This window comes from Acinonyx jubatus, chromosome X (assembly GCF_027475565.1).
Source record: "Acinonyx jubatus isolate Ajub_Pintada_27869175 chromosome X, VMU_Ajub_asm_v1.0, whole genome shotgun sequence".
Lineage (NCBI taxonomy): Eukaryota > Metazoa > Chordata > Mammalia > Carnivora > Felidae > Acinonyx > Acinonyx jubatus.
Genome location: NC_069389.1, coordinates 81,652,661 through 81,677,962, shown reverse-complemented (window position 1 = coordinate 81,677,962; position 25,302 = coordinate 81,652,661). Strand labels below are relative to the sequence as shown.

General features: G+C 43.6%; 1 protein-coding gene and 1 non-coding gene across 2 annotated transcripts; both read right to left on the bottom strand.

The window, feature by feature from the left end:
• Positions 1-9,040: 9,040 nt before the first annotated feature.
• LOC106979203 (uncharacterized) lies at positions 9,041-25,215 on the bottom strand. The gene is made up of 4 exons (XR_008289809.1): positions 24,984-25,215; positions 24,528-24,616; positions 18,700-19,205; positions 9,041-17,868 (listed from the first exon to the last, which is right to left on the bottom strand). It is a non-coding gene; the product is annotated as an uncharacterized LOC106979203 (transcript).
• On the bottom strand, positions 21,958-24,484 carry ZCCHC18 (zinc finger CCHC-type containing 18). The gene is given in 3 exon segments (XM_053201491.1): positions 21,958-23,143; positions 23,146-23,376; positions 23,379-24,484. Coding segments are annotated over 3 exon segments (1,209 nt in total). The 5' UTR covers positions 23,566-24,484; the 3' UTR covers positions 21,958-22,352.
• Positions 25,216-25,302: the final 87 nt, after the last annotated feature.

Genomic DNA, 25,302 nt, shown 5'->3' with positions numbered 1-25,302 from the left:
TGATCTGTGTTTCACAGATGAGAAAAGATGAAAGTCTCCATGCTGCTCTGCCATCTTTCCCTCATTGACACTTTTGAGGCAGGTAGGGAGAAGATGTTTGAGAATACTTCAGTGAAGCCAGCATATGGTTGGTGGTGGAGGAATGACAAGAAATGAGCCAGGAAAGGCCAGTTGGGTCCTCATTCAAAAGGGCCTGAGTCACCAGGCTAAGGAGTTAAGGCTTCATTTTGTAAATAATGGGGAGTCATCAAGGGGCTTAAAACAAGAGTGACCTGGACAGATTGGAGTGTTCTAGATAAGCCAGGCTGAGGCATTGTGGAGAATGCTGTGGAAGAATTGGACTGGAGTCAGGGCTCACTGGAGTGGAATAACATGGCACTTGAGCAGTGAAGGTAGAGACTGTCTTTTAAGATCTTTAGTAGGTAAAATTGGCAGGCACTGAAAATGGTAGTTAACACTCATTAAGTGCTTATTATGTGCTAGGCATTATTCTCAGTGCTCATTTGAATTATCTTCCACAATTCCCACAACCAATCTATGGTATAGATAATGTTACTAACCTCATTTTATACATGAGGAAGCCAAAGTATAGAGAGATAAAGCAATTTTCTGGGGATCACAGAGCTAGGAAGCTACAGAGCATAGATTCAAGCATAGGTAGTTGGCTCTAAGGTACTCTAACCTGGTTCACTGCATGCTACTCTTAATTTCTAGATTATTTTGCCTTGATTACATTGGGGAGTGAGGGGGTTGTCAGTTAGGATTAGTTTCAGCTATGAGTTATCTGACATCCAAAATAACTGGATTAAACAGGATAGAACTTCATTTCTATTGCATGTTAAACCCTGAAAGGCTTAATGTCCTATCATCTCCACAGTGTAATATTTGCCCTCATGATACAAAATAGAGCTCCAGCCATCACATTCATGTTCCAAGCAGCATAATGCTTTGTGGAGGAAATGGGATAACAGATACTGGAGACAACTAGTAGTCACTACTGTAAGAGAAATCCCAGGACTCTGCCATGAGTGATTGCATGGAAGATGGTGTTACTGCTGAGACAGAGAATACAGGATACCTGATAGATCGTTATTGTTTTCCCAGTGTCTTTCGCTTACCTTGGAAAAAAAAAAAACAACTCTGTTTTGGGGGAGGGGAGTGCTGCTTCTTTCCTGTCCAGCCATGTAGTTCTAGTGGGGGCTTCTAATCATAGTAGTTGATTTGATTGGTTTGATATATGGGCATGTGATCTAGATCAGAACAATCAGAATCCTTCTCTTCAACTTTTTTTAAAGCTTAAATGGGGGAAAATATTGTGTCCCACTTTTGTGGCATAACTGGGATATGTGTGGCCAGGAACTGCTTATAGCCCCTTTAGCAGCCACAGGGAGGAAGCTTGCCTGAGAGAATACACTCAGCATGCAGGATGAGCAGTAGATTCCTACTGGTGCTCAAGTCTCTGGTCTTACTTGTCCTTGAGGCCCTCCTGCATCTATGTCCTTCTTATAATTATATGAGAATTGCAATAAACTTCCTCTTTTGTTCAAATTAAAGTTGCATTTCTTTCCTTTGCAATCAAAGTCCTGATTAAAGTCATGTTTTAAAACTTATTTCTGGAATCAGTGTAGATGTGTTTAGAATCTGTGTGTGTTTGTTTATGTTGGGGTAGAGGTCATACTAAATAGCAACCAGAAGCAGAGAGATGATTTCTGGTACCATATTAATAGTCTACATGAAAAACAATGAGAATCTGAACTAAGATGATGTCAGTGGGTACTGTAGCTCCTGGCCAGGCTTGTCATGTTTCCTCTAGAACTTGAGCCAGTTGCCTATATCTGCAGGCTGGTGATCTTTTACCTGGATGGAATGCAACTGGTCATTATTCATTATGAGCATATTTTTCCACTATGTCCTTGGGCATAGTTATAATAGCTGCATAAAAAGTCCTGCTAATTCCAGCATCTAGATTGTCTTAGGGCCAGTCTTCATTGATTGTCCTTTTCCTTCAGTATGGTCACATTTTCTGTTTCTGATATATCCAATCATTTTGAAATTTCTCCTAGACATTGTAGAAGACATGTTGTAGAGATTCTGGATTCCATTATGTCCCTCTGAAGAGTATTGATTTTTGTTTGTTTGTCTTAGGCAGTTAAATTGACTGAACTCAAATTCCATATTCAGTCTCCCTGGTGGTAAGCAACAGCTGAAATTTTTATTCAGTTCTTTTAGCTTTAGGGGCTGTTTGGAGACTGCCCCATGCATGCATGGTTCACAGGTCATCCAGAGATTTGGATAGAATTCATACAAAGAATTTAGGGCTACACCTGTCAGGACCTCTCTATTCCAGGATTTTATCCCGGCTGCTGAAATACTGAATTCTGCCTTCTGGTTAAGATTCAGTTTCACCCACTGATTGAGGCCTGCCCTATGGCCAAAACCCTTAAAAAATTAGAATCTCACATAGTTCTAATCTTATCTTTTAAATATAGACTCTCTTCCAGTTGCTGCCTGCTTTGGGTTGTTTGTCAGTACTTTCATGTAGTTGTTTTTTACCATTTTTTCCAGAGTGTATTGTTGTTACATTTCAGAGAAGATGGGTTTCTTAAGCTACTTTGTCATTTAATAGTGGAAGCCAGAAACTGTGTGGTCACTTTTATATAACCTGTAGCCAGTATAGCAAGAACGTTCTGGTGGGGTAGCAAGAAATTGTACCCAGTATCTGATGTTAATTCCTGATGATGTGGCTTGATAAAATAAGTTTTTATAAATAGAGAAGCTAAATGTGATGAAGTTTCAGGATAACAGGTTCAGGAGAAGCTTCATAAACCCCAAGCTGGGATTTCCCATGAGCCAAAATAACTTCATTGTGGACAGGTAGAATCCTGTTGCCACCCATCTGAGTGCTTCTTTCCATGAGGAGCTTTACTCTTTAAATATCACCTATCCTGATATCTCTTGGTCACCTCTTCTTTTAAAAAACAATATTTGAGGGGTGTCTGAGTGGTTCAGTTGGTAGAGCATGTGACACTTTAGAGTTCAAGCCCCATGTTGGGTGTGGAGATTACTTAAAAATAAAATTTAAAAAAAATTAAAAAAACGTCATTTGAGTTTATTACAGTAAACCATAATTTCTGTACAACTTATAGATCATTAGAACAGGCTAAGACCCCTCAGTCCTCTGCCAGACCTGATATCTGGGATGAAGAAGGGTGGATAAATTGAGCAGCTTCATAGCATGCTGAATGGTCATGGATTGATAACAAAATATATGAAGGAGGATTTGAGAGAGTAGACTTAAGGATGACTTCCATGTTTTTGCCTTGGCTTTCTGGAAAGATAGGGGCTATAAGAAATAGAACAAGTTTAGAGGAGAAGATGAATTCATGTTTGGCCACATTTGAGGTACCATCCAAGTCAAAGTACATCTGAGTCTGGAAGACTGGAGAGAGATCTGGGATGGAGATTTATATTGAGGAATCCTCAGTAGATAAGTGATAGATAAGGCCATAGGTGTAGAGGATATAACTAGATAGTATATGCAGAGTGAGAAGATAATTGATAACAAAGCCCGATAGTTAAGGGGAGAGCATAAGACATGAGTCACTTTAGGAGACTGAGAAACAGCCAAAAAAATTAAGGGCAAACCAAAAAAATGTGGTATATAGAAGCCACGGTAGGAGAGTTTCATGAAGTAGTTAGTGGTTAATAGGGCCCAATTCAGCAGAAAAAGCAAGCAAAGCAAGCACTGAGCAGTATGCATTGGATTTAACAACTAAGAGGTCTTTACCTCAGAGATTGTGATTACAGTGGAGTGACAAGGAGTGTTGCCAGATTGCAGTTGTTGAGGAGTGCACAACTATGATAGATTTTAACATGTGGCTCGTATTGACCATTCCTCCCAATAATCATGCCCCTGTGTTGCCCCCTATTCTTGAATTAGGTGGTCCCTGTAAATAAGTTTAACTGCTAGATTGCAGGGAAATAATGATGCTTGACTTCCAAGGGTAGGCCATAACAGGCCTTGAAACTTTTGCCTTGGTCTTTTGGAGCCCTAAGCAATCATGTAAAATTCTGATCACCCTGATGGAGAGATCGTGAGAACATATGGAGAGAGAGAGAGAGCGCAGCCCAGCTGTGCCCAGCATTCCAGATATCCCCACTAAGGCACCAGGCATAAAGGAAACCATCTTGGACCCTCCAGATCAACCTAGCCATCAGCTAGATACCACTGAATGACTCCAGTAGATGCCATGTGGGGCAGGAGAGTTGTTCAGTGAGCCTTGCCCAAATTTCTCACCCATGCAATCATGAGTATAACAAAATGATTATTGTTTTCAGCCCCAAGTGGTGGGGTGGTTTATTACACACCAATGTATGTCTGGAATGTTGGGATTGAAGTAATGGAGACTGTAAATGCATGTTATACTTTCAATAAGTTTGAAAAGGGAAAGATCAGATGGCAGCTGGAAGGTCTCATAAGATTGAGGTAGCACTTTTTTTAAAGATGGTAGAGACTTGAGAATGTTTATATGCTGATGTGGAAAGAGTTAAAGAAGTTCAAAGATGAAGAGAGAAGAGATGGCTGATGCACTAGGTTTCTCAGAAGGGAAGGTATAATATCTAAAATACTACTGGAGGGGCTCATCTTGGACACAGGGGTAGTGGGATACTTTATCCTCTAAAATAGGTGTCAGCCACCCTCTCACTCAGTCTTTCCATGTATTGAATCTGAGAGAATATATGATGGTTTGTTGGACAATAGATCTCTCAAGAATTGGTTGACTGAGGCACTTTGGCTTATTCACTTACTCTAGACCAGGAGGTAACTTGAATTCATACCCTTAGTTTTATTTTCCTCTGTTAAATAAGAGTTGATTCTGTCTACTGAGAATATTGAGAGCAGGGATAGGTATTGGGCTCAAGGATAGTGACGATTTGGAAGAGCTGTTGTGAGAAATGAGGGCAGGAACTGACTAAAGTTTTGTGAGAGGATTTCCAGGCAGTATTATTGGTTGAAAATCACAAAAATGGGATGACACTAATCATCATATCTACAATACTTTTTTCATCAGTGCTTAGAAGCCATGGCATAAGATAGAGAAGACAATTCTTGGATGGATTCAGAGCTGATGTCTTGTGGGTAAGATTTGGTGAGCATATTGGTCAGAGAGGTTGAAGCAGTTGATTTTAATATGTATGCTAAATAAACAAGGAAATGGGAAGACATACTGTGAGAAAAGTAGAGGGACCAAGGTGGTCTCAATAATGTTGCAATGTTGGGGCAGTGGGAATAAGAGAAGGAATGAGATGCAGAGATAGTAGTAGACTAAAGTTCATTGTTTCAAGGGTAAAGAAAATTCTAGGTGATCACAAAGTTCAAATGACCATGGAAGAAGATCATTGGAGATAAGATGATCAGGGAATAAGAGGCCAGGGTATTAGCTGAGTAAAATTGTGAAACTTGAAATCACTTAAGATAATGTGAATACTTGGGGGTGGAGAAGTAGAAATTAATTGAGATGTCATATCCCTAAATGAATATAAGGGAATGAACAGGGATCAGTAGCTGATACAGCAAGAAGACTGTGATATGCCTTACAGAGAAAATGCATGTAACTAGATAAGCTTCATTCTTGAATGAGTTATAGTGTTGTTGGCTGTGAGTTCAATTTATTGAATTAACAGTACAGTACATCTAGAAAAGGAAAGAGGAAATTTATCTGTAAGTGATGCTGCTCCAGAAAGTGCTAAAATGTTATTTATTGTGTGTGATGAAGCTATGGAAAAGATGGAAAAGCAGGTAAATTTGTGGATTCATGAAATAACAATGTAATTGTAAAAAGCATAGTAGACAACGTTGTAAGGCTGAGAGCCAGAGAAATTTAAGATCATGTTACTCAGGGTCAGGAAAATGTTAAACCCTTTACAGCTAGTGTTTTATTATAAATAAATGCTGCATATAAATCATTATTTTGAGAAATATAAAATAAGGTGTCTTTAAACAGAAGCACAAGTGAAACAAGGTTATATATTGATTGGTTGATGGGAATGTGACCAGGGATTTGCAGGGACCTCACTCTGCATTTTTACTAGGAGCACTAGCTCAGTATTTGTTAACTCACTGCTAGTGGTGATATTATTGAACATAACTACTGCATATAATGAGAATTTACATGTGTGTATATGTTTTAGAGTATTTTAATTCAAATTGCAGACATTCTAACATTTACTTTGTAAATTTCTCCAGCACTGCGATTCTCCAAGTGTGGTCTGACTCTAGGGACAGCTGACACCTGAGACCTTTCCAAAGGTCTGGGAAATCCTGCTTTTTCCAACTACATATCTCCATAAGGTTGGATTTTTTTCATATACTTCAACCAAAACAACCATATCACAATGCAGAAGCAAATATGAGAATCTGTCTTGTATTAAGGCAGACATTAAAGAGATTTTCAAACATATAAAACATTTCTAAATCATTTTTTATTTTGGAAAATATAGTTATTTTATAAAATATATTATTTATGTTAATAAGTAGTAGGTTTATTGGTATTTTTGATGAATTCATAAATACTTTTAGATAATTTCAGTTTTGATTTCCAATACAGTAAATATTGGTAGATCTGTAACCTACATAAACAAAAACTCTTTAGGGTCTAAAAATATTAGTAATATCTTTTTACCATCTGAATATAATTTTATTTTAAAATGTATCATAAAAATAACTCAGAATTTTTTTAAAAAAGCACTAGCACACTTCCTTTGAGCACATGTTTGTAAAACTTGCCAAAAGATGGGGAATTTTTAAACTACTCCAGCTATGCGTGGAAAGCAACCAGCAGAATGATTGCAATAATTAAATTTACCAAGGCTACTTTTTGAAACTCTGGACACCCATAGTAGCTCTTTAAAAACCATGTGGTTTTTAAATAATTATAGATTCACAGGAAATTGCAAAAGAAATTCATAGAGGACCGTGTGCCTGTTACCAAACTTCTCCCAATGGTGGTATCTTATGTCATTGTAGTACAATATCAAATCCAGAGAATTGATATTGGTACAATAGTAACTGGACCATAGACCTTATTCAGTTTTCATCATTTTTTACATGCATTTATTTGTATGTGTGTGTAATTCTATACAGTTTTTAAATGTTTATTTTGAGAGAGAGAAAGAGAGCACACAAACAGAGGATGGGCAGAGAAAGAGAGAGGAAGAGAGAGAATCCAAGTAGGTTTGCGTTGTCAGCACAGAGCCTGAGCCAGGGGTTCGATCTCACACACCATGAGATTGTGACCTGAGCCGAAATCAAGAGTCAGAGGCTTAACAGACTGAGCCACACAGATGCTCCTACAGTTTTATTAATGTTTATTTATTTTGAGGGGGGTGAGGGGCAGACGGAGAGGGAGAGAGGGAATCCCAAGCAGGTTCCGTGCTGTCAGCATAGAGCCTGACCTGGGGGGGGGGGGGGGGGCGGGGCTTGAACCATGAGATCATGACCTGAGCCAAAATTAAGAGTTGAACGCTTAACCGACTGAGCCACCCAGGCGCCCCTCTATACAGTTTTATCCCATGTATACATTTGTGTAACCACCACATTCAAGATATAAAACTGCTCTGTTATCTCAGAAGTGCTTCCTTTTGCTAACCCTTTATATTCACACCCTCTGCCCAATCCTTGTACCCTGGCAGTGATTAATCTGTTCTCAATCTTCCTAGTTTTCATGTGGATTGGAAAGTAACTAAAACCATTATTTTATGCTTATGTATGCAGAAAGAAGGTAAAGATAAAATTTATAATTATTAAGAGAGATTAGCAAATCAACATACAAAATTAACATCAAAAGATCAGTTATATTTCTATATACCTTCAATAAGAACTTAGAAAGTGAAATTTAAACAAATATTGCATTTACAAAAGCATACAAAATCAAGTACCTTGAACTAAATTTAATAACAGATGTGTGAAACTTTAAGTGAAAATTATAAAGCTTTATTGATAATACCAAGTGTTTGTGAATATATGGAGTAACAGAAACACTTTTTAATTTTTTTTTAAATTTTATTTTAAACCAAGTTAGTTAACATATAGTATAATAATGATTTCAGGAGTAGAATTTAGTGATTCATCACTTACATATAACACCCAGTGCTCATCCCAATAAGTGCCCTCCCTAATGCCCATCACCCATTCGGGCTATCCCCCCATCCAACACCCCTCCAGCAACCCTCAGTCTGTTCTCTGTATTTAAGAGTCTCTTATGGTTTGTCTTCTTCTCTCTTTTTACCTTACTCAAATTCCACAAATGAGTAAAATCACATGATATTTATCTTTTTCTGACTGACATTTCACTTAGCATAATACACTGTAGCTCCATCCATGTCATAGCAAATGGCAAGATTTCATTCTTTTGATGGCTGATTATTACTCCAGTGTGTGTGTGTGTGTGTGTGTGTGTGTGTGTGTGTGTACCATATCTTCTTTCTCCTTTCATCAGTCGATGGACACTTCGGCCCTTTCCATAATTTGGCTATTGTTGATAGTGCTGCTATAAACATTGTGGTGCATGTGCCCCTTTGAATCAGTGTTTTTGTATCCTTCAGATAAATACCTAGTAGTAGAATTGCTGGGTCATAGCGTAATTCTATTTTTAATTTTTTAAAGAACCTCCATACTGTTTTCCAGAGTGGCTATACCAGTTTGCATTCCCACCAGCAGTTGGAGCAACAAGAACTCTTAAACACTGATGGTGGAAGTGGCAGTTGATACAACTTTGGTAGACAGTTTGGCAATCTCTAGTAAAGTTGAAAGTATACATAATTTATGAGCCAGATTCCACTCTTAGGGGTGGGGCGCTGTGATCTGGTGGGAGCCAGTGGTTTAGGCAGTGAAAGAGTTCACCCAAGGCAGAACAAAAGAGATAGAAATTTATAGAGTACACCACAAGGGAAGAGAGGGCAGGACAGCAAAGGAGAGACTGTCTGCAAAGAGACTGTGGTAAGGGCCACCGTTATAGGAAAGAGTATGGATATGTATGGAATTTTCCCTTTTTTGGTAATCTTAAGAACTGTGCCTGATTGTAATTGGTCAGTTGAGGCCTATGGCTATGTCAAGGTGGGTAACTTAATAAGTCTGTTTGCACTCAGCTCTAGTGGTTGCTGTGGGCCCTTTTGCCTTGCTCAAGTTTCCATTGTTCAAGCCCGTTGCCTAAAGTAGCCTCTACACTAGGTAGATGCCCTATGTTTGCACATGTGCACCAGGAGGCAGAAACAAGATGTTCATAGAAACATTTTTCATAATTGCCCCAAACCAGAAACAACCCAAATGTCCATCAACAGTGGAATGGATAGATAATGTCTTGTAAACTCATAGAATGGAATGCTGTAATGCAAGGCTGAAAATGAGCTAATGCTACATGCAAAGAAGGTGAATCTCAAAAACCTAATCATAAAGGAAATGAGCCAGATATAGGATACATGCATTATAGTTCTATTTATATAAAGTTCTAGAACAAAACAATGGTGTTTGGGGATTCCTATTTGAGTGGTAAAGCTCTAAAGAAAAGAAAGAAAATATTAGATATAACTGTCATGAGTGTGGTTTGATGGGCAGGGACTCAGGGACTTCAGGAAATCTGGCAATATTCTATTTCTTGATCTCTATGGTGGTTTGCTTTATAATAATTTGTTAAGGTGCATATTTACATTTTATGCATAGTCTCATTTTTTCCCCTTTACATAAGAATGCTCTTGAACCTGGGGATAATATTAGGATCTATCTCAGGTTTTATTGTGAGAATGAAATGAAGCCATGTGGAGCTCTTAGAATATGCCTGGCACTTTGTAAGACTTTAACAAATGTTAGCTATCAAAACACAATAGAACATTGCTGTTATTATGATTTTTCTTATTTGTTGTCAGTACTTACAGTTTGGTATTTCTATTTTATTTCTGTTAATGCTGTCTTCTGAGTTATTGTTCTTTCCTTTATCATTTCTTTCATCACTCTTAAACATGGATTAAAACCTCTCTCCAATCCAGAGATTTAATATGTATTTTCTTGCAGTTTTAAGAAGAGTTGCTTTTTGGGACACCTGGGTTGCTCAGTCGGTTAAGCCTCTGACTCTTGATTTTGGCTCAGCTCATGATCTCAGGGTCATGAAATTGAGCCCCCTTCGGGCTCTGTACTAGGGGTGAAGCCTGCCTAAGATTGTCTCTTTCTCCCTCTGCCCCTCCCTCTCTCTCTCTCCTCTTTCTCTCTCTATCTCCGAAAGAGGGGTTGCTTTTGACCTTTTTATTCTTTTTATTCCTTTCATAACAACAAAATATATTATTTCATAATTAGTACACATTTGTATAAAATCTACATTTATTTATCAAATTAATCTGGATTCATATTCAGTGTCATGGGAGAAAGCAAACTGATCTTTTTTTTCCAATTGACTAATGAAGTTCCCCTAGCACCATTAATTGTACAATTAATCCCTCCCCCACTGATTTCTGCTGCTATCTCCTCTTACATATGTTAAATTCACAACTGTTTTCACCTAAGGCCTAGAGGGAAAGACCACCAACATGCTTGAATGGAGTATGATAATGCAACTGAAGACAGGGGAAGGGGTGGTTGCCAGGCAGCTGGAGTTCTAGCTGCAATACAGGGGGACAGAAAAAGAAAGGTAGAAAAGCCTCCAAATGTTCCTTAGAAGATTCCATCCTTGTGTGTGACACACACCACTGCTCTTATGACTTTTGGCCAACCACTTCATATGTGTAGACCTCGGTCTTCTCATGCATCATGTGCAGATAGTCATAGCACCTACATCATAAAGTGCTGTGTATGGGAACTAAGGAGTAAGGAGCACTGACTTTGGAGTCAGTCAGCCAGGCATCTCATCTCTGACTCCACCACTAATTAGCTGCATGGCCCTCAGTAGTTTCCTAATTTTCCAGCCTCTTTCCTCATCTGAAATAGATGGCAATTAATAGTAATTGAATTAATGTCAATAGCAAATTAGAAATGGAATAGCAATAGCTATCTAATGGGATTACTGTAAGATTAAAGAGCTAGTACATATAAAGGGCTTGGCATTAGGGTGCCTGGCACCTAATAATCTGTCAATAAATCACGGTTGTGGTAGTTTTAATTTTTATTGTGTTACAGAACCAGGCTGGAACGCTGGTGGAAAAAGCAAGCGGCACTCAGAGATCTTGGTGGATCGGAGATTTATTTAACACTGGCGGGCTCAGAGGAGACTGTTTCTCCAAAGATCTGAGCGCCAAATGAAAGTGGGAAGGGTAATTTATACTTGTCAGCTTCCATATCTGTGGTGGGTTTTCGTGCGCGCAGCAAACAAGGCAAGAAGAACCCAGAAGAGGGGTCTCTATGCTGGAGACCAGAGCTTGTTTTAGTCCCGTCGGCCATCTTTGGCACAGTACTTTATTCATTTCTCCAACATTACCCCGCTTTGATGCCTCTTAAAAAAAACTTTTGGTAAGCATCACCTTTTAGTTTTACAGGTTGGTGCTTTCGGAAGGCTAAGATACATGCTCTAGTTTGGCGAGCAACAGTGTTTTCAACAAAACGTACCACAGCATTCAGTATACAAGGGCCGATGGATACAAGTAAAATTATGGAGAGGAGGGGCCCCGCCAGAGCAGAAAGCCAGAATACCCAATCTATGAGATCCCATCCTTTCCATTGATTGATACTTTCCTGTTGTCTACCTTGAATTCTTTCCTTGAGTTCCTTAACCTTAGTTGTAACTATTCCTGACTGGTTTACGAAATAACAACATTCCTCCCACAGAAAGATGTAAGTACCTCCTTTTTCTGAAGTGAGGAGGTCTAGGGCTCACCTATTTTGGAGGTCACTGCGGCCAGAGAGTTTATTTGGCTTTGTAAGTTTACCAGAGAATCTGCCACCCATTTCATGTCTTCATTTAGCTCTTGAGATAGTCTATGGTATAGTCCTATGGATGAACCTATGCCCCCATTCCAGTTCCTATTCCTGTCTCAATTCCTGCTCCTATCAGAACGGGTAGCAGGACTGCCTGTTTATTCTGGGACTTGGGGCTAAAGGCTGTTAGGAGCTGATCTTCAGTGTATACAGATATCACTGGGGTTAGGAAGACGGAATAACATATCTGAGTCCAGTTGGCTTCTAAGTATCAGTAGGCTGAATTAGAACATAGATAGAACACCCTAAGGGTTGAACATAGGGTTGTATTCCTCTTTAAGGTTATATTTCTTCGTTATAGAGAGGTACCATTCATACCCTCAGGGACTGTACAGATTAGATTGTTGGCATTTATCAGACGGACCCCAGTGGCCAGGGGTCCAATTAAGACAGAAATTTTGGTTTTGAGATTTTCAGGAGCTTCCCAGATCAAAGGGATGGGAGTGGCTAAGTAAGCCCTCAGGCTGAGGGGCAAACACATCCAGCAGGTTTGGGTGTGATTATATGTTTTATGGAAGACTTGTAGAGTAGTGTTGGCCCAACACTGGAGTGGGGAATTGGTAAGCATCTGATTTAAGGCTGAAAGGTTCAAACCCTGGTAGGCTGCCAGGGGAGTGGTCACATTTATGGCTCGTATACCTATCCTGGGTATCCTTTATAACTTTTTGAAGGGCCCTGTCTTGCACCCCTCCTCCGTCTGAGATCCCCCATTGAGGAAGGTAACTGTAGCAAACTCGCTTCCCTCTCAGGCCCTTGTTGTGACATGGGTTCCTGACATTTTGGATTATCTCTATGGTCCAATACTTAGCCCTTGGGGCACCGGGTGACCGACAGAGAGTGGGTGTTTTTCCCTTGTAGCAATCTTTGTGGAGGGAGGTGAAGGTGTTGAATGCCCTTGACCCCCTTATTGGCATATAACAATCCTGGGGGCAAAGTGGGTAAGCAGCAGTTGTGAGGGTGAGAGAGGTTATCATAGTATACAGGCAATACTTAATAATCCTCCCATCCAGAGGAGGTATGTGAGACCCGGCAAGTATCTTTTGTCCCATGTCCAGCTTGTTGGTGCAGTCTCTATCAGGCCAACAGTAAGAAGTAAAATCAGGGCTATGACACCAGTAAGGGGCAAGGGCTGGCAGAGTTGCATCCAAACCCCTGGGCTAGGTTCACACATTGATTCTTCAAGCTTCTGCCGCACAGGCCAGCCAGCTTCTGGGGTGTGGCAGGAGTAGGACTGAAGGTCTCAGGGGCCAGTGTCTTTTTGAGGGTCAGTTTAAGCAGGTTGACTGGATCTGGATCACTTTGCCAGGTTGTGGGTTCTTCTGAGTTGGCCTTCTTAACTCTGGAGTGATGGACCCATGGGTTGATACCTGAAACTTTAAGGGCTGAATCCTTTATTTGGCTGTATGTCAGTAAAGTCCACCTCTATGTCTTCAAAATGGGCGGCCCCCATCCTTTGTGTGCTGGGGGTGGAGCGTGGGGCAGAGGGAGAATTGTTTTTGGCACACGTTACACATTGTTCACTGAGAGCTCGGCATAATTCCAGTAGCTGGCTGATATAGTAGTTCTTTTTGAGAAGGGCCTCCAGTGCAGTTTTCCCTAGGTGTGTGAGTTGGTGATATTCCTTCACTAGGTGTTTTCCCATAGACGACAGGACAAAGATGTGCCCATTTGGCATGACCCACCACCCTTCTTTGCTTACTGTGCCCCCTTCTGTCGAGGCCCAACTTCTTTCCTCATTTGTGTACAGGGGTGGGGAGGCATCTCTCTGGGGTGCAAGAGTCATAGTTTAGGTAGGAGCTTTGCCTAGGTCAGGCCGCTCTGGCTCTTTTGTCGTCCAGTCAATTTTTTTTTTAAATATGAAATTTATTGTCAAATTGGTTTCCATACAACACCCAGTGTTCATCCCAACAGGTGCCCTCCTCAATACCCATCACCCACCCTCCCATCCCTCCCACCCCCCATCAACCCTCAGTTTGTTCTCAGTTTTTAAGACTCTCTTATGTTTTTGCTTCCTCCCTCTCTAACCTCTTTTTTTTTTCCTTCCCTTCCCCCATGGTCTTCTGATAAGTTACTCAGGATCCACATAAGAGTGAAGACATATGGTATCTGTCTTTCTCTGTATGACTTATTTCACTTAGCATAGAATGCAAACTGGTGCAGCTGCTCTGGAAAACAGTGTGGAGGTTCCTCAAAAAACTAAAAATAGATCTACCCTATGGCCCAGCAATAGCACTGCTAGGAATTTACCCAAAGGATACAGGAGTGCTGATGCATAGGGGCACCTGTACCCCAATGTTTATAGCAGCATTTTCAACAATAGCCAAATTATGGGAAGAGCCTAAATGTCCATCAACTGATGAATGGAGAAAGAAATTGTGGTTTATATACACAATGGAACACTACATGGCAATGAGAAAGAATGAAATATGCCCTTTCGCAGGTGAGTTTTTTGAGTTATGGGGTTGTCTCCTTTCTGATGTGCCTTACAGTGTAGGATAGCTACCTTGTCTGGCAGCCATACGGCCTCAAGAAGCTTTAGCATTTCTTCCTTGTTTTTTGATAGTTTTCCCTGCAGCAGTAAGGAGGCCTCTTTCTTTATAGATGGCCCTGTGTACATGCACAGTAGTGAAGGCATACCGAGAATCAGTATAGATGTTAACTTGTTTACCTTTGCTAAGGATTAAAGCTCAGGTTAAGGCATACAGTTCAGCTCGTTCTGCCAACCATCCTTCTGGCAATGCCTTGGCTTACAGAACTTCGGTGTTTGTGGTTACCGCATATCCTGCTCTTTGGCTGCCCTCTTATAAATAGATGCTCCCATCGCTGAACAGGATGGTCTCTGGACTTGTTATAGCCTGGTCTTGGAGGTCCAGGCAGCTAGCATGGACTTCATCCACTACTTTGGAACAGTCATGGTCAGGTTCTCCCTCTTCTGTGGGAAGGAAGGTGGCCGGGTTTAGTGTTCTTACTGTTTCGAGAGTGACCCTTGGGTTTTCATGGAGAAGGCCTTGGTATTGTGTCAGCCAAGAATTGGAGAGGAAATGATATCCTTGGGTGCTCATGAGGGACATGACTGCGTGTGGGACCTTAACATTAAGTGTTTGTCCCAGTGTGAGTTTGTCTGCCTCCTTGAAGAGCAGGACTGTGGCTGCTAGTGCTCTGAGGCACGGGTGGCCATCCTGCAACCACAGGATCAAGTTTTTTTTTGACAGGTAGGCTACTGGCCGTTGTCAAGGCCCCATGCTCTGAATGAGCACTCCAAGGGCTATTTTGTCCTTTAATGTACGAAGAGGTTAAAGGGCCTTTCTATGTCAGGCAAACCCAGGGCTGGGGCTCGTCCCAGAGCCAGCTTTATTTCTGTGAAAGCAGCCCTTGCGTCCTCAGTTCATGCGAGGGGCTCCCAGTCTGGCCCTCCCAAGAGGTCATAGAAGGGCCTCACTATGGCTGAGAATCCGGGAATCCAAATGCGACAGAACTCTGCGATCCCTAAAAATTCATGCAAGCCTCATTTTTGGGGGGGAGCTGTGGCAGTGTGGTGATAACATTTTTCCTTTCTGGTCCTAGTTCTCTTTTTCCTTTTGTGAGGAGGAAGCCTAAATATCGGACCTGCTGCTGACAAATCTGTGCCTTTTTCCAAGAGGCCTGGTACCCCAAGTAAGATAGGAGCTGCAGGAGGGCCTTGGTACCTTTCATACAGTTTTCTTGGGTGTCGCTGGCAAGGAGGAGGTCGTCTACATATTGGAGGAGGACACACCCTGTGATTTCCCTCAGAAAGTCAATAAGGTCGGCAGCTAGTACTTCCCCAAAAAGAGTGGGCAAGTTCTTGAAGCCTTGGGGAAGTTGTGTCCAGGTCAGCTGCAGCTGGCGCCCTGTAATGGACTCAGTCCACTCAAAGGCAAACAATGGCTGTTGACTTTGAGGAGCCAGGCGGAGGCAGAAGAAAGCATCCTTTAAGTCGAGGCATGTAAACCATCTGGCTGACCCCGGAATTTGGCTGAGGAGTGTATACGGGTTCAGAACCACTGGGTGTAAGGAAACACTTTGTTAATGGCCCTCAAATCCTATACTGGTTGGTATCCTCCTCCTGGCTTCTTGACTGGCATGAGTGGGGTATTCCAAGCCGATTGGCACACAGTTAGAATACCTGCTTCTCTGAGCTTGGTCAGGTGCTCTTGTATACCCATTCTAGCCTCGAGTGGAAGGGAGTACTGCCTTTGTCTCCAAGGTTGGGCTCCAGGGATCAGGTCAACAATGATGGGGTCCAGTTCCAAGCTAGTCCAGGTGGGTTATCTTCAGCCCATACAGAAGGGAATGTAAGCCTGAACTCTGAAGGGCTACAGGGTAGGGCCTGGGCGCAGAATAGTCTTCATTCTTCTTCCCTTGGCAGGGTAATCGCCACGACCAGGGTATCCTTCTGCCTTGAGTTTAACTGGAGGCTAATGTGTCCAGTGGGTTCAAAAGTTATCTGGTCCCCAAGTTTGGAGAGCAGATCCTTGGCCCAGGAGAGGAATTGAGCAGTCAGGTAAGTAGAGGAACTCATGCCGGACCTTGTGACCCCCAGGTTCACATTGTCGAGCTTGACGGAAGGGCTGCATCACTGTGTCCCAGTAGCCCCAAGTATGGTTTCCATCTTTTGGCTGAAGGGCGCCACCAGGGAAGTAACAACCGAGTGTTCAGCTCCAGTGTCAACAATGAAATTTATTGTTTGGCCCCCTACTTTCATTTCATGGGGGCCAAGAGAGAAAGAGCCCTGTCCCTTCAGTCTGATTCTATCCCGGCCAGACCGATGAGGTTCTCGCCTTGAGGTTCTTCCCGATATCAGCAGGGCTTTGAGGGGCCCTTCCAATTTGGACATTCATTTTTCCAGGGTCCCTTCTATTTGCAGTATGCACATTGGTCCCTTGCTAAGGGGGCTCTGGTCTTCCCCCCTTTTGGTGGTTGGGGTCTTCCCATCTTCACAGCGTCTGTTTCTTTTAGTGCTGCTGCGAGAAAGGTGACCTTCTTTTTTAGTCTTCTCTCTGCTTCTCTTTTGGCTGTGACTTCTCTGTTCATGAAACTTTACTGGCAACCTCTATCAGCTGATTGATATTCATCCCGGCAAAGCCCTCCAACTTCTGGAATTTTCTTCTGATGATATTTTAGTCATGTTCATGGGCTTTTTGGCTCCAGCTTGGATTCCCCCAAGGAGGGCTTCCTGGTATCATTGGATGTGGGCTTGTCCTTCTGTGGTGAAATCCCATGTTGGGCGTTCTTCAGGCACAGCAGCTTGAGCCCAGACAGCAGGATCATTGATCCCCAGAGGTGTGTGATCTTCTAGATACTGTCATGTTTCTCTCATTCTTCTTCTTTCTTCTGTATTAAACAGAGTACGGAATAACTGTTGACTATCTTCCCAAGTCAGTCGGTGGGTCTGGAAGAGGGACTCCATCAAGTTGACCATTGCTTGTGGCTTTTCAGAGTATGATGGAGTATTGTGTTTCCAGTTGAGGAGGTTGGTTGTAGAGAAAGGTTGATAATACATCATGGAATGGCTGGCTGGACTGTTCCATCCTCATTCTGTCTTTCAGGCTCTCGTCTCCCTTACAGGCATTTGGAGAGCATTAGGTCTGGGTCTGGAGTGCGGTCTGGCTGCTGGCCCTTGTCTCCCGGGGAGGGTTCTCTGGGTGCAGGAGGTGAGGAGACATGGGCAGCAGTGGCAGCAGAGGAGAGACAGATGGGGGAGGAGTTTCAAGCTCAGGGGCATGGGGGAGGGAGCCTGGTGAGTCATAAGGTGGCAGAAAGACAGGATCTTCCTCCAGGTGTCATGCAAACACTAGGGGAGTGGTGAGTTTCTTCTTTGGCTCCCTGGGTGAATCTCCAGATAAAGCTGCTAAAACCTTTGCCTGACTCTGCTTGCTATGGATGAGTCGCACCTAAGACAGAGGATTTCGGGCAATTTCAAGTCAGGAGTCGATGTATGGAAATTTATCAGAGTGACCTGGGTTCCCATTATCAGCCAAACCCGCTGCACTACTTGAGCATCTAATGTCCGTTCCGGGGGCCATCCTACATTCAATATGGGCCATTCTAGTTCACAAAAGGTGCTTAACTTCCTGGGTGTCATTTTCACCCTGTAATTGACTGAAAATCCCTTTTTAAAATTTTTGAGCGTGACCTCTAAAATTGTAGGCTTACTCTGTTTTGATCCCATTATTAATTCCTTTCTCGTGTTTGGTGTCAGGGAAACAGACAAAGGGAGGGTATCCCCTCGGATGCCCTCAGGACCAACCAGATACTCCATTGGTCGTGTTCCCAAGGGAAACTTTAGGTGAGGCTTGGCCGTAGCAGACTCAGCTTTGTGACTTGTGATCGGAGTCTAATCTGATGCCACCCTGGACCGTATGCCTTTCACTGAGACTCAGGAGAGCCCACTCAGACTCCGTAGAATTTTGGGACCTTAAGGGTGCCCGTCCGTGGAGCCACAAACTCGAACTCAAGTGGCAAGCCTGGCCAAGCCGCACATTCTCTCTCTCTCTCTCTCTCTCTCTCTCTCTCTCTCTCTCTCTTTCTCTCTCTCTCTCTCTCACACACACACACACACACCAGAGTCTATTACATTCCCTCCTGTAAGATTTTCTACCTGTGAGACCACTAAGGTCTCCGGGAAGTGATCAGGTCCCCCCCTTCCACCCTTTTGGTTGGGCCTGACTACTTTGGTAGTCTCACTTGTGAGGTTCTCACTTCAGGTCCAGGTCCTCACCTACCAGGTCTCTTTGAGTCCAGCAGGAACGACAGAACACGGCCAGCCCCAGGTGACTGAACAGGGGACTGCCAGAATTCAGTCAGGACACGCCTTCTCCTTTATGATTCCTTGCTCCTTGCTCCGTCACAGCCTAGCCATTCTTCCAAACCAGTGGCAACAATGGGCCAGCGCGGTTAGGTTTCTCAGTCAGGGAATCAAATATGTTATGGAACCAGGCTGGAACGGTGGCAGAAAAACCAAGCGGCACTCAGAGATCTTGGTGGATCGGAGATTTAGTTAACACCGGAGGGCTCAGAGGAGACTGTTTCTCCAAAGATCTGAGCGCCAAATGAAAGTGGGAAGGGTAATTTATAGTTGTCAGCTTCCATATCTGTAGTGGGTTTTCGTGCGCGCGGCAAACAGGGCAAGAAGAACCCAGAAGAAGGGTCTCTAAGCTAGAGACCAGAGCTTGTTTTAGTCCCATCGGCCATCTTTGGCGCAGTACTTTTTTCATTTCTCCAACAATTGCTGTTATGAAAGGATCAGGAAGAGAAAGAAAATTTAACAAAAGAGACTGAGAGGTAGGCACCAAAAAGATCTGAGGGAAACTGTGAGATAGGGGTGTCATAGAAAACAAGGGAAAATAGTATCTAGAAGAAGAGGGATAATGCACAAGAAGGTCATGCAAAGGCTAGTTTCTCCTGACAAAAGATTCATTTCATCTCTTAGCAATTCATGAGAGTGAAGGGAGAAGGGGAAAAATAATCTCAAATAAAGGGTACCAGGCACAAAATTCTCTAAAAGCCTTATTTTGGTTAACCCCCTTAGTTTGATCTGAATTCCCAGGTCCCTCAGGGAAGATACATATGTCCTGAATACTGGAAAAGCAAATGCTACACAAAGTAAAATAAAGGATCAGGTTTGTGTCATTTTGGTGAAATAAAAACTCAGACAATTTTAGGTTTACAGGACAAAGAAGATGATGAGGGAAGGAAGTAATGGGGATTAATCAGAACAGTTTTACAAAGCAGTTGTCTGTACTGAACTCCCAAGCTAAGGCCAGTGAAAAGGAGGGCAGTGGTAGGTGTTGTATTTATTTTTCTTTTTACCCTACCTGGTCCCAGAAAGAAATTATGACAGCATAAACTGTTTATTTGGGTAAATTATTCAACAAGCATTTATAGAGTAAAAATGAGAAAAGGTGAGCAGAAAAAGAAAGGATACATTAATCTAGGATAGATAAATGGGCAGATCCCTTCCAAGGGTAGATTTAGAGAAGAGTAGGGAAGAATAAAAGACTATAAACCAAGAGTCAGGGAATGTTGGTGGGCCCCTATGGCTTTGGGGCCTGAGTGGAACTCAGGGGATAGGGGTCTCTTTTGATGCTAGAAAGATGGAGGTGGCTACCAGGGGCCTAGAATTGTCCCAGAGGGATGCAAGAAGTGGGCCTCATGAGCCTTTGCTCCTGGCCAGTTCTCAGCTAGAGGGTCCAAGGCAGAAGGGCCCTCCCAGTCTCCTTCTGGCCATGGGGTTAAGGAGGTGAAGTTGAAGGCAAACACAGGGTGCTAAGGGGAGGGGAGGGGTGCTGGAAGAGCACAGGAGGCTGAGCCTCCACACCCGTCCATAGAGAGAGAGTGTGTGGCTGGGGGAGAGGAGAGGTGGGTTGAAAGGTCGGATTAAGGGGTTAGGGACGAAGCAGGAGCAAGAAGCCAGGGAGGAGCTGATGGGGATGATTCTGGAAGGAGAAGCACTTCATGGCAGGGTCTGGGTATGGCAGTCCGGGGAAGGCTGCAGTGGGCTTCTTGCAGTGCCTGGCTTCTACCCCTCCCCAGAGGCCTGAGCCTGCACCCCTTTGTCCCTGTTGAGGGGCCATTAACTGCTAGCATAATTAGAGCCCCAATACCCTTCTTCCCTCAGGACCACACAGCCCAGGGTTCTGTGTGAAACCTCCAGAGTCTGCCATTCCTACCAGTCTAGATGTGAATCCCCTGCCCAGTCAAGGTGCCCTCCCCTCCTCTCCCTGTCTTCTCCTCCCCCAATCTCTACAGCTCTATGCTTCCTCTCCTCCACACACTACCTTCCACCGTGCCACACTCTGTCCTCTCAGCCATATTTCCTTCCTCACAAAGGTCTGTATTCATTCCCCTCTATCCCCTGATTTAAATTAAAACATCCCCTATCAACCTTGTCTTGCTCACAAGGATAGGAACTGATATACCTACAAAGAACAGGGAGACCCTTATGGACAGAGGGTCATTTTTTATCACTCTCCAATGTGAGGCCATGAGATGGGGCAGGAACAGGTGTCCAGGAAGGTCCTTCCATGATCTCTCTTTCCTATTGATGTCCTCAGTTCTAAAAGGGTATATGGAGGGGTGCCTGGGTGGCTTAGTAGGTTAAGCATCTGCCTCTCTTGGTACATGAAACCAAGCCCCATGTTAAGCTCTGAGCTGACAGCATAGAGCCTGCTTGGGGTTCTCTCTCTGCCCCTCCCCACTCAAAATAAATAAACACTAAAAAATAAAAAGAGTATGTGGGCTTTCTAATCCCCATGTATTTTCATATTCCCTGGCACCCAGATTCCTTTACATCCTTCCTTGGGTATTCCCATTTGTTGGATCAGAACAAGGTTAGCTTAGAGTCCTTGGGCTGCTGTCCTCTACAATGTAGCCAGGGGGAGCTTGGGAGGTGCTGAGGTTCCTGGTACTAAATTCTGATGAGTAGCTGCTTTCTCAGTACTGAGGGAAGAAGCATAGGGTAGTGTCAGCCCAAAGGACAGTCTTATTGGTGCCACCAGGTATTGTCCAGAAGAAGCAGTAGCAGCAGTCTAAGGAATCTACCCAGGGGAGGGAGAGCACTCCTTCCCAAAGTGAACAGGAATAGAACCCCTGAGATACCCATTTCCCATTTTTCTCCCAACCCTTGTCCATGATCACTTTTCTCAGGATGCATTAGGGAAGAAAGCATTGGGATATTATTAACTAGTGGATGCAGATTTGACCCTGACCTAGGACCGTGTCAGTTGTGATAAGGGGCTTTTGGGGAGATACTCAGCCCATTTCAGCTTCCTTTTTCCTCATCTGTAAGTGAGGCTGGTAAAAAACTCCATTTCACAATATGACCCCACCCCCATTAGAGCTTCTATATTTGGTTCTTATTTTTTTTCTTCTATATTCCTAAAAGTTACATCACACACAGAGACATTGAACCTGATGCTTGTATATATTCATTGACATAGAACTCCACAACATATATTTGTTTGCTGAAAAATACACAGTATAGAACAGAACTTACATTTGATCACTTTTATCTATACATACCTGTACACAGTTATAGGGAAATATCTAGAAGGACATTTATCAAAGGGCTCACAATGTTTATATAAGGATGGAGAGTTTCAGGTAATTTGTATTTTTTGTATATTCCTTCATTTTGTGAAGGTTTAACAGAGTAACACTTCTTTCATAAGAAGAATAAAGTCACCAAGGAATGGACACAGGCAGAGAATAGACCCTTAGCAGGGACAGAGGGCAGGCCATCCTCTCCACTTTGGTGGTATCCAAGACCTCTCCAGTCCAAAATAAAGCCAATTTATGGATTAATTAATGCAGATAGAAGTCTACCCACTCTCATTTTCCCATCTGAATACAGTAAAGGATTCACTTAGGGCTGGATCTAGCACCTTACTAGAGGCCCAGAGAGGTCATTGTGTCTGCTAGGGACTTCTTTTGACCTCTCCTTTTCTGTATGTGTCAGCTCCTGCAGAATGATGGTCAGATTCTCAAACACCTCAGCCTTGTTGCTCTCACTGTCACAGGTTTCCTTTGAGTGGCCCTCCTCACCGCAATATGAACAGAAGACTGTGTATTTTCACTTCCTGGCTCTACGCATATCCCCAGGACCATCATTCTTATACCCAGAACCCCCACTGGTAGAAGGAGATTGAGCCACAGAACTGCTGGAAGAATCAATAACCACTATTTGATCCAGACATCTGGTCCTGCCTCTGAGAGGAGGGACATCCATGGATGTAAGTGGAGGGTCCTGAGACTCAACTAGGATCACATCCTCATTTGAGTCATCAAGAGTATCATCTACCTCTATCACATTGCAGTCATCATTGCTGATTGCTATTGGCTGAGGGCCCTGAAATGCCATGTGGCTTGTTGCCCTCTCCAAGATTAGCCCAGACCTTTTGAGTCTCTTCGGTTTCATAAAAGTGTCATTCCAATCCCCTTCCTCCCTTATCATCTTGATTAACTCCAAAAACTTAGGACGATGCTCTTGATCATTTGCATACATCCTAAGAAGATGTTTCAGCTTAAAATGCAGGTCCATATTCAGCTCAGCTCCTGAAAGGAGCTGGTGCAGGCAAGTCTTGTTTGCATCTTTCTGAGCTATGATCCCTGCGTGAATAGCATTCTGAAGCTGCACTTCTAAAAGAATCACATAAAGGGAGGCTTTCTCCCTTGTGCCTACAGAGTGTTAAAAAATTTACCATGGGCAGCGACACTGCTTTCAGACTCCCCAAACACCAATTTCATTGCCTGCAAGAAATCAGCCACTCTTAGATCGGGGTTGGCAGCCTGGAGCAAACGCATGACCTCCCTGGCAGGGCCCCTAAAGGTTTTCATCAAGCACTTGAGCTTTTCCTCCTCAGACATACTCCAATTGGGCAGGGCCCCATTGACTTGGATCAGTTTTCAAAGGTTTCTTCCCCTTGGGCTGGCACCACTCTCCCTGAGAACAATTTCACATTTCTTTCTGCCATGTTGACACTTAAAGGACCAAGACTCCTCCCCAGAGACCTCAAAATTGAATGGGCCCAAGGTGGCCAGGGTGTGTTTTGCCTCTGGCTGTTACCCACACATGCAATGATGCTAGCCATGATGGTGGATGATCTTCTATATAAATATAACAAGATGCTCAGGCTTTTCAGAAAAGCCTAATCTGTATGAGGAATCCCCAAAGCAATGTTCCCAGGCTCTGCTTTCCTTGTATCTCAATAGGGACTGTAAAGAAAAGGGGGAAGAAAAGGTCAGTAAGTAGTAGATTGCAGGGAAGTGGTCTGCAGTCGCTCTACTTCCATGAACACCCTGCAATACATTTTATATTTGCTAACTGACCTAAAAATATGCTGCAGGAGACTGGCTATTACAACTTTCTGGAGATACTGGATGTCTTTGTGCTAGCAGGGTACTTTTCAGAGCTACATCCATCACTCCTGTAAGTCCTACAGGAGGGAGGGCAACTGTTGCTTTGAATTCTAGGTGAAATTGTGTGTGGGGCTGTTACTGGGCTCTCAAAATAGAGTGCAAAGGTCTAAGTCTCATAGATTTGTGATAATAAATAAGATATCCATTAAAATAATTGTGTCAATCATACTCAAATAAAAAAAAAATGTAAAGATATCCCTTAAACTCACTACTCGGATCTCAACCACAGCCCCTTCTCAAAGTCCCTCACCCCTTATTTCTTAGATTATAAAACATAAGCTAGGAAACAAGTGCACGCCTTTATTTCACTTCCAGCCTCTGCAACAGGTGCCCTCCTGAGAAAGCTCGCCGTCGGAGTAGGTCGACCTCTGTCCACTGGGCGTTGCAGATCCCAGCCCTGACTTCGGTGCACTGGGGTTTGCAGATCCCAGTCCTGAGGACGTCAAGACTGCGTGGTCGGGGAGGGCCAGACAGAGAAGGAGGAGTCAAGTGCAGCCTCATCCCTCATTCTTCATCCCACTCCCTCTCCCCTCTCTGCCCCCCCACCTCCGCTGTAGCCAGACGGAAAATTCTATCTCCCACCTTCAGACAGAAAATTCCCTCTTCTACCTTCTGAATACAAGCCAAAGCAAACCTTTCCATTACTTTTCCCTGGGAAATCGTTGGCCTGCCAGCTCTGCAATCAGCCGCAAAGAATTCAAGTTCTGATTTGGCTTTGATGGCCTGGCACGGAGAAAAGGAATAAGAGTTGGACATGCACACCCACATATATTCCTCCCCAGGAAGAGATGGGGATATGCAAAAGGAGTTCAAAGCAGACAGTTTGTGACTCTCTTCCCCTTGTCCCTCCCTTACCACCCTTTGAAAATGCCCCCCCCTTTCAATTCAGGCAAATCCTACCCATTTGGCAGCTTCCAGCAAAACCCCACCTCCTCCCTTAGCTAGCGGGGCCAAGGGAGTGCTCCTTCCCTGCCTCGCAGTTCTTGATTCCCTAAGTGGTGAGCCGCCCGGTACTAGTGGAGCTTCCCCTTCCTCTCTCCTCTCGGGGCAATCGCGCCCCCCCCCCCCCCGCGTTTTATTATTTTTTTACCTGTGCTCTGCTGGTGGGCAGCGGATGCTTCGTCTTGGACAGCTGTGGATGTCTCCTCCCAGTCTCCGCGGCCTTGCATGGGGATGCTTCTTCGACCTCAGAGCGAACGGGTGCTGCCCAACGGAGCTGGTCCACAGGGCAGACCAGTAAGTGGTACCTAAGCCTAGGCAGCACGGTTCCCAAGGCAGCCGCGGCCGCCCCCGCCCACCCACTGGGTCCTCCCAGCAGCCGCCGCTAAGGTTAGCCTCTGCCCATTGACACAAAGAGCTTGATGAGCGGGGCGGCGCGGCCAATCAGCGGAGCGCGGGGGCGGCCTCCT